Genomic DNA, 13,126 nt, shown 5'->3' with positions numbered 1-13,126 from the left:
CAGCAGAAATCAAGAACCAGTAAAGAATTATCAGATATCATCAGGGTACCCACTTGAAAAAAACAATAACAAATGCAACAACCAGTACTGGGGAATGGTTCTAATTCAGTGCCCCATTAATCACCTTTCCGTAAAAAATTACCTGTGACATGTGCAACCTTTCCGTAAAAAATTACCTGTGACATGTGCAACATCATGTGAGATAGAGGAACATCAAGCACATGGCCTGTTTAGTAGGGGTGTCACGATTCACTCTCACTTCGATTCGATACGATTATCGATTCAATTCGTTCGATTCGATTAAATTCGATTCACCGAAGCTGAGGACAAAGTCAAACTTGTTGTAATATCAGTTTAATTTGGCAAACTTTGAAAAATTGGCACAATGCACAATTAGAACACTGTCAAGACAAGTTGTCAACAAATACTCACTGAACAAGTGATCATGAAATTAAGTTTCAGTCACGAACTTTGGTGTCAAGTGTTCATTGTTACTGTAATATCACTATAAGCCATTTGGAATGATCATGTTTTGTGCAAGGAATTTTAACTTGAAAGACATACCCTCTGGGCACTTACAATGACACCGGGCAGTGGAGAGAATACCCTCTCACTGGCCACACTTGTAGCAGCGAATTTTCAACATAATTTCTTACGATTTCAGGTGAAATAAATTCTCAGTATTAGAATGTAAGTACTTTATGAATCGAATCGAAATGGATGCATTTGAAATCGAATCGTACATCTATCGATTCGATTTTCGATGAACCGAACCGACTGACTGACTGACTGAGTATGGTTTTACGCCGCTTTTAGCAATATTCCAGCAATATCAGGGCGGGGGACACCAGAAATGGGCTGAACACATTGTGCCCATGTGGGGAATCGAACCCAGGTCTTCGGCGTGACGAGCCAACGCGTTAACCACTAGGCTACCCCACCGCCCCTGAACCGAACCGTGACACCCCTACTGTTTAGAATTAGAGAATTTTAATTATAGCAATGAAATACAACTATAACACAATGTGAACCCCTTAGCGGCTTGCTGTTCAATATGTGTACCTACAATGTGATGCACATTGTAAAAACAATATTGTATACTTCACCCAAACATGCAATATTCGTATGAACCATTCATTATCCAGTTTCAAGATATTTTTTTAATCAACCTGTTTGTGCTCTTGTTATTTAACCGGAACAGCCTACACTGCAATAAGGCTAGGCTGGTCGAAACACCGAGTTGCGTCTGACAAGCAATAAACGTGTGGTAGTTGTACGCCCGTGGACCGAGTCGCACACACCTGCCAAACAAGTCGGCAATATGCTCACACCTGCCCAAATATCTTACCTGAATTATCCAAATAACAACCTGGTTCTATAGCACAACAAAATAACGTCGAAATACACAGTACCTGCAATATTACGACATCCGCATTGTTTTGTGTAATGACAAGCAACACTCAGTCGGTAATATCCCGCACTCCTTCAGCCAGTTTCGCAAAGCATTCTGGCATCCATTTTGTCACTAAGGCGGATTACCTCCCTTGCGCTTCGTCGGCCAAGGGTGGATAATCCTTGCCCAGAGCATCACAACCAATCGATGTTGATTACTGTGTTAGCAAAACAACGTCTTAGACCCAGCCATGTGTTATGGACAATGAATATTGGAATAATTGCACTGTCCGACTTGCACAACACAGAGTTTGTTAGCATCAAGTTAGTTTCATAGCGTTTTGTAACGTTTGGTCCAGGGTGTGAATATATACTGTCTATTGTCAATGATCATATGTCGACAGTGTATTTTGACGCCAGTCTGTGTAGTGTGCCTGTACACGTATCTCGCTGACGCGTCAAACCAAACTGTATCACAGGATTTTATTATTCCTCCATCACCATTGCTGATTTGCAGAGTATAGTCGCTATTTTTAATCAAATAATCAACTAACGGCCTGGTGCCATTATAGGAGGACATGAACGTGTGTTCCACTTCTTTAAGGGGAATGTAGAAGCTGATATGATCAGAGATAATCTACACTCTACAGCGTCTTCTATTCTCCCTAGTATGATGATCAGGAACACTCTTTTTGGATTGACAACTTCTTTTTGGCAATAGATGCGACGCTTCGGTGTAGAGGCGCCGAAAAACCGGGATATTCACTTGCTTGATAACGGCGTTAGCTTCTAACCGAAACGGTCCGCCCGGAGAGCAGAAGGTCGCGGGTTCGATCCCCGACCGCGTCCTACCAAAAGACGTTAAAATATGGTACTTGTTGGTCCCTGCCTGGCGCTCGGCATTAATGGGTACAACAAGGACTGGTCGGCTCGGAGTCAGTATAATGTGTCTGAGTGGGGTATTCATGCTTCACTGCGGCATGGTATCTCAGTTGGCTAGCACTATAAAACCAGCTTCAGTCTGGGCTAGTACAAGCAGCCGCACCTGTAATACACACGCATGCACGTCGTCATATGAGCGAAATATTTTCAAGCACGATGTTAAATCCAATTTCACCTCACCTCACCTCACCTCACCTCACCTCACCTCACCTCTAACCGAAACGTCACATCTATTGCAATAAGGTCGACAAACGATACAATCTGTCCCTCTTCAGCGTGGGTTCAGTCCTGTGAGCTCCTATAGGAACGGCCATGTGTAACTCTGTACATTGCTTCAGTCATAAGACTGGCATGGGTTTGCACTAAAGTTTATGGACTTACGCTTGTTTGACCTCCGAGACTTGTACACGGTCTCGTTTCAAAACTTGACTTAACTATACCAGGGTAGAAAAGTAGCTGTGTTTCATATAAAATGGTGTAAATGTTTCAAATAATGTAATATAGGGTCATTAGTCTGATCAATAGCTTACAGTCACACATTAACTGATAAAACCCGTAACAGAATCTGACAAAAAGAAACGCGTCCGAAAAGAGAGTTTCTGTAGCAACTTGGTGCATGATAATGTCAATATCGAAGTGCACACCATGTACGTTCACATAGAATAGAATAGAATAGAATAGAATAGAATAGAATAGAATAGAATAGAATAGAATAGAATAGTACTTTAATGCCTTTTCAGGAATTTGTGTTACATCAGCAGAGCTACTGGCACTTTATAGAGATACCAAACATATTTACATAAATTCTTTGATTTAGGTATCTTCACATTTATTTAAGAGAGATATGGTACTTGGAATAAAGGATGTACGGGCTCTCTAAGTTTTCACAACTGGAACTTTGTAGCGGCGGCCTGAAGGGAGGAGGTTGTTTTCCGAATTTAAGTAGTGAGTACGGTCAGATATGATTTTGACAGCTTGATTCACGATTTGCCGCTCATATATTGATGATAAACATTCAAATCTGACTCCAGCGATTTTACTTAACAATTTTGTCTATTTTAGATTTGAGATGAACTGAGAGAGACCTGTACCAACAATGGAAGGAAAATGTTAAAATACTCTGAATAAATAGGTGAGGCAGCGTCAGTGTAATTGAAGACCCAAGATGATTGAATAGAGCATGGGTGATGCTATGATGCGTTCCCGCCTGATTCTGGTCCTGTCGTAGGCGTCGACCCATCCCATCCAAGACATGTTCCATGCGTTGAAGATTAGGAGAAACAGCAGGTATGACGGCACAGCGATGTTAATCTGCATCAAAACTTCTGCAACATCTGCGATGACGTTGTTGGCTCCTCACTGGCACAAAAGCTAGAACATGATCTTAAACGATCTTGTGCCGGTAGTGTACGACACTGACTATATATATGTTGTGCTTTAATTTGACTCATACCATTTGACACACCTCATACCGGGGCGGTGGGGTAGCCTAGTGGTTAAAGCGTTCGCTCGTCACGCCGAAGACCCGGATTCGATTCTCCACATGGGTACAATGTGTGAAACCCATTTCTGGTGTCCCCCGCCGTGATATTGCTGATATATTCCTAAAAGCGGTGTAAAACCCAACTTACTCACTCACACCTCATACCATTACACTTACGACCCTAAACTGAAGACGAGGTTGGGTTACGGATCCGCCACAAAAGCGTTCAACAGGATCCTTGCGCGAAACCAGTCCCAGCTTTCAAAATGATAGAAGTGTTGTGACGCTCGTACGTCAATGCTAAAGAGGGTAAGTTAAGATCACTTCAGAGCTGAGATCACTTCGAAACCTTTGACTGAATGGTCCACGCCTGGTTCCTCCCGATGAAGTATCTAGATTTCTCATGACGATACCCGTACAGCAGTGGTAAACCTCTGGGATCCACATCACTTCGGGATGGGCCCGGTGGGGTAGCCTAGTGGTTAAAGCGTCCGCTCGTCACACCAAAGACCTGGGTTCAATTCCCCACATGGGTACAATGTGTGAAGCAAATTACTGGTGTCCGCCGCCGTGATATTGCTGAATTATTGCTAAGAGCAGCTCAGAACCATACTCGCATCATTTCGGGTTTTCTGCCTAAGCGACACCGACACGCTTTGGTATTACTGGAATATGGTGCAACTTGTTCATCTCACTTTTACATTATGTGCATCAAAACTTCTGCAACATCTGCGATGACGTTGTTGGCTCCCCACTGGCACAAAAGCTAGAACATGATCTTAAACGATGTTGTGCCGGTAGTGTACGAGACCGCCTCCGTGGTGTAGTGGTTAGAGCGTCCGCCCGGTGAGCGGAAGGTCGCGGGTTCGATCCCCGACCGCGTCATACCAAAAGACGTTAAAATATGGTACTTGTTGGTCCCTGCCTGGCGCTCGGCATTCACGGCTACATCAAGGACTGGTCAGCTCGGAGTCAGTATAATGTGTCTGAGTGGGGTATTCATGCTTCAATGCGGCATAGTATCTCAGTGGGCTAGCACTATAAACCCAGCTTAAGTCTGGGCTAGTACAAGCAGCCGCACATACACATACACACGCATGCACGTCGTCATATGAGCGAAATATTTTCAAGCACGACGTTAAACCCAATTTCACCTCACCTCACCGGTAGTGTATGACACTGACTATATATATGTTGTGCTTTCATTTGATATTATTACCTTTACATTATGTGACACTAATCGAGAACACTGTTATTTCGAACACAATTAAAATTTGTAATCACTGATATAACATCACAATGCCGCAATTAATCCGTTAAAGGATTCGCAAATATCGAAAGCATTATGTTTGAGTGAGTGAGTTTAGTTGTACGCCTCTTTTAGCAATATTCTAGCAATATCACAGCTTGGAACACCAGAACCGGGCTTCACACGCTGTACCGGAATCGAACCGGGGTCCTCGGTGTGACGAGACAACGCTCGTAGGCTGCTCCACCGCCCAGCTTTGTGTTGAAAAAGACCCACATAACGTGAATCGACAGTCTGTTTCTCTATGTCAGGTTGCCAGGTGAAGGTTGGATTAGACATTGGAATAAATGTCTCGTCTGACAGTGACGTATTGCCGCTGTTTTAAATGAGGGAAACTGATCAATACAAGGTCTTATAAACCCCGCAAAAGTATTCCAGCCAAGTGTTATCAGAAACACTGCATTGCATTTGCCCGGACACAGTGTACAGCACCTCTAACTCTGCACTTTGCTACATTGAAAGTGCAGCGGTGTGGACTGGCGCTTTGGATAATACCTATATCAATCTGAGTTATAATTAGGTAAATATTACTAAAAAAAATCCAATCTGTTTGACGGGGAAGACACGCCCAAGCGGCCCAACACACCTTGTATCCCGGTGACTAGTGACTACACCTTCAACTGTGCTTTAGCGGAGACCATAATATAAATCTTTATGTTCCCTGGCTAAAAATACGACAGTTCGATAGTAAACGCATTTCTTCGTCATGTCACAAACAGGCCAAACTCATTAAAATCGGATCTCAGGTCTGACTTCCACTCCAAGAACATCTGAGGACATCTCATTTCATCAGCCAGTCAGGGATCGGTGGTGTAGCCTAGTGGTTAAAGCGTTTGCTTGTCACGCCGAAGACCCGGTTCGATTCCCCTCATGGTTACAATGTGCGAATATGCCGTGATATTGCTAAAAGCGGCGTCAAACAATACTCATTCACCAACCAGTCAGACTGTCGCTTACCAGACCAGGAAATGACAATCCGAAAGTGTTTTCTAATCATGAAACTCCGAACTTCGAAAGAAAATGTTGAAATTAGATCTTAATTCCTCCTCCGAAAATACAAGGATGTGATGAGATATCATAGCAGGGGAAGGGACGTTAGTGCTATCTATGAAATAATAGTGACAAAACAGTATGTTTACAACAATATATGTTACACCATAGACATAACATTTATATACTTTTCCCCCAAAAAAAGATAGGGAACTTCAATTTTAAATTACGATTAAATTATTTTTTTGAGATATATCTGAGTCAATCAATGTTGATATGATAATAATATATGCTTTGAGAGTGCATCAAAACTTGCACCTCCTAATGACCATAGTTGTTTGAACAGTAAATCGCACTTGGAAGATGATTGGTGTATGACGTGAAATGTGCATGTGGACGATTTTCATTTAAAAAAACACAACAAAAAACCCGGCTAGAAACAAACACTAACAACCGTGTGATGCAAGATGATTGTCAAAAGTAATGGTCTACAGTCATTTATCAATCTTCTTGAAACCGTCAAAATCAAGAATGACACCCCATGCACGTGTATGGGGCTACTGCGTTTTGCATGTGCATCCCGTGCGTTGTGTTTAGGGGTGGTGATAAAAAGAAATGGTGGCGCGTTCTTAAGGTGTCCAGTGGCGGATCCAGGGGGGTTGGGGTTGGGGTTGGGGTTGGGAACACCCCCCACCCCCCTTATACTTCCTATTCTAATTGAAAGTTCAGGTTCCACTACTTTCTTTGAAGAATATATGACACGTCTAGGGTCACATAAGTTGGTACTACCTGTACACCATGCACACATCTACCTCCTATACTTGATAATCCTCCCCAATCAATAAATATGTACACGAACACCTTGCACCAGCGGACGTCTCCTCTGGGAGGCGGAAATCAATAGCGGTGTGACATTTCCAGGTAGATGTTGGTCTAAATCACCTCTGAAATGGGCTCACATTAAATGCAGTACACGTAAACTGTGACTTTTTAGTACAATTTGTGTATTTATTACCCCTAGTGATTATCCCCGACTCTCATGAATATCACACCGTCACCGCTCTTAGCAGATAGTTTAATTTGCGTAATCATTCATTACAAAATGAAACACGTTCGTTCAAGCTCATGGGTTAGATTTTACGAGCGCTTTAAACAATTAGAACGATCATTCTCCCACCCCTGCCACCCCCTTCGGTGTTGGTTGCGCTTGTTGTTAAACGCCGCACTCAGCAATATTCCAGCCATTGGTCTGTAATTAAGGGAGTCTGGACCAGAGAATACAGTGATCAACATCATGAGCGTCGATCTGCGCATATGGGATGCGATGACATGTGTCAACCAAGTCAGTGAGTCTGAGCACTCAGTCGCCTTTACGACAAGCATGGGTTGCTAAAGGCTTATTATGACCCGGATCTAAGACCATACCTGGTGTTGGACAAAACTGACTGGCTAAACACTTTACAAATTGAAATTAACACTAAGGGTGTCCAACAGGTTCTTAGTGAAGTGGGGCGGTGGGGTAGCCTAGTGGTTAAAGCTTTGGCTGGTCAATCCCCACATGGGTACAATGTGTGAAGCCCATTTCTGGTGTCCCTGGCCGTGATGTTGCTGGAATATTGCTAAAAGCAAACTCAGTAAGTCAGTAAGTCTTAGTGAAGTTTTTTGTTTCTTTGTTGTTTAGCAGCACTAAGAAATATTCCATGTAAATGACAGTGGTTTGTAAATAATCCAGTTTGGACCAGACAAACCCATCCAGTGATTGACATCATGAGCATCGATCTTCCTAATCATGGTGCGGGAGATATGCATTAACCGAATAATTGAACCAGGCCACACGATCCCCTTACTCAGCTCTAACCAGAAGCATGAGTTACTGAAGATCAGGGCCAAGTGGTCAAGTGTTCGCTTGTCACGCCCAGATGATGGGTTTGATTCTCCACATGGGTACAATGTGTGAAACCAATTTCTGGTGTCTCCGACAGTGATATGGCTGAAATATTGTTAAAAGCGTGTAAAACTAAACTCACTCGCTACTGAAGATCAGTTCTAATGCTGATACTCACTGGTCAATCAGTGCCCACTTGCTTGGCTGCCATTTATGAACAAAAGAGGCAATGGCAAAGATGGGTTGCTGACGACAAGAATCAACCCAGTTATATCACTGACTGACTGAGTTTAGTTTTACACTGCTTTTAGCAATATTCCAGCAATATCATGGCGGGGGACACCAGAAATGGGCTTCACACATTGTGCCCATGTGGGGAATCCAACCCGGGTCTTCCCCCGTGACGAGCGAATGCTTTAACCACTAGGCTACCCTGCAGCCCCAGAGTGAGAGAGTTTTGGTTTTACACACCGCTTTTAGCAATAAATAATAAATAAAACTAGTCATTTGTATTGCGATCTTTCCAAGAAAGATTGCTCAAGATTGCTGCAGCAATATCACGGAGTAGGACACCAGAAATGGGCTTCACACATTGTACCCATGTGGGCAATCGGACCCATGATCTGGGCGTGACGAGCGAACGCTTTAACCACTAGGTTACCCCACTGCCCCTAAGAAAAAGAGGCTCAGGTTAACAGAGTAGGGTCACAGACCAAAAAACCAAGGAAAGGGCATGGATGTGCCATAAAAATATAGCTGATGTTTTTTGTTGATGTTTTACCGAAGCACTGAAGCGAATTCCTACTCCACTCAAGCAGCCTACACCAATGTTCTTTTCTGCTTGAAAATCAAACACTAGAGGTTGAATCCATTCAGTACCCTTCCATTAGGGACACAACTCTGTTTAACACATGCCAAGCAGCTGATTATAGCAACAAAAACAGTAAGAAACCTGATATGAGTGAGTGAGTATGGTTTTACACCGCTTTTAGCAATATTCCAGCAATATCACAGCGGGGGACACCAGAAATGAGCTTCACACATTGTACCCATTTTGGGAATCGAACCCGTGTCTTCGGTATGACGAGTCAACGCTTTAACCACTTGGCTACCCCACGTGATATGACGTTCAGACTTGTCATGTTATGTACAGCAGTAAAAGGTTAAGAATAATGTCTATATTTCTTCATGATTTATTCTTTCACTGTTTCAATCCTCCCATGAAAGTCACCCGTGAAAGTCCGGGTGAGAATATTGATCTTCAGTAACCCATGCTTGTCACAAGAGGCGACTAACGGGATCGGTGGTCAGGCTCGCTGACTTGGTTGACACATGTCATCGGTTCCCATTTACGCAGATTGATGCTCATGCTGTTCATCACTCGATTGTCTGGTCCAGACTCAATTATTTACAGACAGCTGCCATATAGCTGGATATATTGCTGAGTGCGGTGTAAAACTAAACTCACACACTCCCAAGAAAGTCAAATCTTCTTCATCATGAGTTGAGGTAACTTGAAGCCCTGATTCTCTCCGCTTGCATACACTTGGACACATTGCATGAAGGAGTAGCAGGCTTCTAACCCTGCTGTCTGCCTACATTGGGAATTGAGTCTTAGGAGTTTGAAAATAACATGGTATTACTGTAATTGATGCTAAATATCCTTTACAAGTCTACAAAAACTCAATATTTACACTGTATTTTATTTCACTCAATGCACTTATTCGTCATAACATCCACACAAAATGTCTCTGAATATTCAAGTCTTACACAAATGTTTATGTCAAGTCTCTATGAAAATCTACATTGGACACTTATGAGTCCTTCTTCTGTGCTTCAGCCTGGATTCTGGCCATGAGTTTAGCTGTCTGCGTTTCCTTCTTCTTCTGTTTGGCCAATCTTTTTTCTTCTTTAGCTTTTGCTTCCAGCATTTCCTTAAACTTCTCATCTCTTGGATCAACCTTGTAGCCGAAGAAAGCCATTGCGTCATCCAGGAGCTTCTTCTTCTTCAACTCCCTCTGCTTCACTTCCTCTGTTCTCTTCTCCTCCCGCTGATGATACTCCTTGATCCATCCATCCATCTTCTCCATGTTCTTGGTAATCATCTCCACTCTGCAATATATTCATGAACATAACACAATAAAATAGATGTTTTCTCACAACTAACTGTAACAGTTATCGCCATTCAGAATTTCTCATGCCATTCGTGAAATAATATATATTTATATCATAAAGGAACCTCGAATAATTGATTGTGTGACTATTTGAGTGTTTATTTAACAGTAGATTGATAGGGAACGAAACAATGAATGACTTGTGTACATGAACTTGCTATTATATAGGTCATGGGACATCCCCCCGACTAAGTTAAAAAAAATTTATGAGGTTAATAACTTTATCTTTACAGGTTTTTTTTACATGACGCGTGATTCCTGCGTATTTGACGCAACAATTTTGTTAACGACTCTCAAAATATTATCATGCGAGTCAAGCTTGACGCAAATTTTATTGGTGGCCCTCACAATTCAGTTCAATAAAATCGATTTGATAAGCAAAAAATCATATTGTTCGATGCTAGTTGACTTTCACAGAGCTGTCAGATTGTTCCAGAGAACTCAGAGGAGACAGTAATCCTGGCTCTTTGAATTGAACAATGCTGTAGTTTCATTTGGTGGTGTGACATACACAGTTACGTACTAAGAATGATTAACACAAAGAAATATTAAATTTTCATGACTCCCAAATATTGAAAATAACTCCAAAAAATAAATGTTGTGAGTCACAATGACTCCCATTTTTTAAAAAGTCTGTGTAAAATCCTGATCTTTAATTTTTCTCTTATGTTACTTGCCGTGAAGAATTTTCTTTTCGTGTCCTTTATTGTTGTCAAAAACCGTGGGGGAAAAAATACCGGAATTGTAATTGACCTGAACTGCGCATGTGTCATACTGATGTATTGGCGATGACCGTTACGCGGCGATAACTGTTTGCTAGCCAGTATGTATACTATGTACACATATCCGACGACCAAGGATCTTTATATGCTAAATCTGTTAATTTTGACATTGATTACAAGTTATATTTACCATGGTTACTATTTAGCAGGTATAAATGAGAGTGTACGTACCTTTCTAAAGTATGTTGTGTAAAATTTTCATATTATTTATCATTCATACACGAAAGCTACAAATTAATATCACCGATGTATATGATAATAATTTGGGGCATTTACAGTAAACATTCGGTCAATCTAAACCTTTAGTTCAGTGACACTATTACGTACCTTTTAGCCATCTTAGCTTCATCTGCCTGTTTTCTTCTCTGTATGTTTTTCATCATACTGTCTAATGTTGGTTCCCACTCTTTCTCCAGCTTAATCTCATCCCTCAGTTCCCTGCGGGTGGGCCAACATTTCCGGGGGTCGAATCCAGACTCATCCCCGAACTTTGCATAGTTGCGTCTCCTGTAACGGAGCTCCCTCTGATAAGCTGAACGGATCTCTAGTTGCAGGTTATGTTGACGTTTGTAAAGATTACCCCTCAGAAGTGAGACATCTCTCAGTTTCTCGATAATGTCTTCATCTTCAATTACAGGTCTCTTTGGTTTCAGCAAAACCTCTTCATCATCTGGCGAAGGCCCTGAACTAAACAATGCGTTGGATACACTAGCATTCAAACGAACATGTCGACGTAAAAAGATCTGTAAAGTTGATAGTTTACTAGAACACAATTTACACATGGAGGTCGCCATTTTCGGAAACATGGAAGGGAGATAATCCAAGGACACTTGTTATCAGACCGCAAGTTATAAATATTATGAAGCCCTTTACAGAGACCATATACCCATAATCTCTTCCCTTTATGACTTTGTACCTAACTATTTACATATGTTTAACGTATATCTTGTTAGTTCTAATGTAAACCTTTTGGATTGTGTAACAGGGTTGTAGTCAAATGGGCCGAAGGACAAAAGGGCCGAGAAAAAAAGTCAAATGGGCCGAAATCAAAAGTCAAAAAGGCCGAATAAGGGCCGAAAAATAAAAAATTAATAAGTTACTTAATAAAATAGTGTTTAGTTTGTTGTTGTTGTTATTTTAAATGGAATTTGAACATGCGACTCAAAGGTTTTCGTTGTTATGTGTCTTGACACGGTGTCATGACTAATAATAAAATTAAAAACATTTGTTAACTTTTTTTTGTTCGGCCCATATGACTAAGAATAAGGCCCTTTTGACATTTATTCACAGCCCATTTGACTTTCACCACGGCCCATTTGACTTTTTCCATCGGCCCATTTGACTTGGCACTTCTCGGCCCTTTTGTCCTTCGGCCCATTTGACTAGATCCCTGTGTAACAGTGATTGACGAATTGTCATCTGGGGAAATTAGTCAAAAACACAAATGAGCAATTTTTGAAAGAATAACAATCTTGATGAGAATGGACCTGAAATCGGTCCCAAACAAATGTAGCACACGTCGACAGTGATTTTGTTAATACAATTAATATATTGACCCTTTTCTCTCTATCTCATCTGACATCCTTAACGCAGGACATGCATCTTGTTTTGCATTGTTAGTCCGACCTGCTACTGATCATGATTCTCTGACTACTTTTGTTACCATGGTTACTAATTGAAAAACGAACAACATAAAAACAAATCTTGTTAGTTTAAACTAAATCACAAAAGATTTGTGTAAGAATTGTTTAGATCCAAAGATAAATTCTCCAAAGATAATTTGTGTTAATTTTCACCAAATTAGGGGCGATTTTCTCCCAGTCTAAGTAAACTTAGTATTATTCGTTACACTGCTATACTGAGTCTAACAAAGTCTAGTAGAAGGTCGCGTCAGCTAACCTTTTGGATTGACCAATCAGAACATAGCTTACCAAATCGCGAAAGTTAACATTCGCACATACCGTTTGAACCTTTACCTAAAAAAACTCGAACGATTCTGAATGCTATTTTCCGCACGATCGCTTCCGATGATACACGCAATGAGTAAACAGTCGCTGAAAATAGCGTTTTTGTCAATATTCAAGGATGTCATCTTGCGAAAATGTAAGCAAATAGTAACCATGTCATTAGAAATCCATAAGCGTATATACTGCAGGTCAAATATCTGTG

General features: G+C 41.4%; 2 protein-coding genes across 2 annotated transcripts in view; both read right to left on the bottom strand.

The window, feature by feature from the left end:
• LOC124254993 overlaps positions 1 to 1,519 on the bottom strand; it is a 73,513-nt gene extending 71,994 nt beyond the window's left edge. Inside the window, exon 1 of the mRNA XM_046688835.1 lies at positions 1,413 to 1,519. The gene's annotated coding sequence lies outside the window, so the exon portion shown is untranslated. The remainder of the gene's footprint in view (positions 1 to 1,412) is intronic.
• An 8,165-nt stretch (positions 1,520 to 9,684) lies between these two features.
• LOC124255038 (growth arrest and DNA damage-inducible proteins-interacting protein 1-like) lies at positions 9,685 to 11,755 on the bottom strand. The gene is made up of 2 exons (XM_046688873.1): positions 11,285 to 11,755; positions 9,685 to 10,113 (listed from the first exon to the last, which is right to left on the bottom strand). The coding sequence occupies exons 1-2, from the start codon at positions 11,749 to 11,751 to the stop codon at positions 9,816 to 9,818; spliced, it is 765 nt and encodes a 254-aa protein (XP_046544829.1). The 5' UTR covers positions 11,752 to 11,755; the 3' UTR covers positions 9,685 to 9,815.
• Between the last annotated feature and the right edge of the window lie 1,371 nt (positions 11,756 to 13,126).

The sequence above is a fragment of the Haliotis rubra genome, unplaced genomic scaffold, assembly GCF_003918875.1.
Source record: "Haliotis rubra isolate DU_JTF1 unplaced genomic scaffold, ASM391887v1 Scf59, whole genome shotgun sequence".
Lineage (NCBI taxonomy): Eukaryota > Metazoa > Mollusca > Gastropoda > Lepetellida > Haliotidae > Haliotis > Haliotis rubra.
Note: the sequence above shows the minus strand (reverse complement) of the source record. Positions and strands in the feature narration are given on the sequence as shown.

Coding starts and splice junctions, on each gene's coding strand:
- LOC124255038 (XM_046688873.1), bottom strand. CDS start 11,751: ATGGCGACCTCCATGTGTAAATTGTGTTCTAGTAAACTATCAACTTTA. Junction 10,114..11,284: donor GAAGCTAAGATGGCTAAAAG/GTACGTAATAGT, acceptor AATATATTGCAG/AGTGGAGATGATTACCAAGA.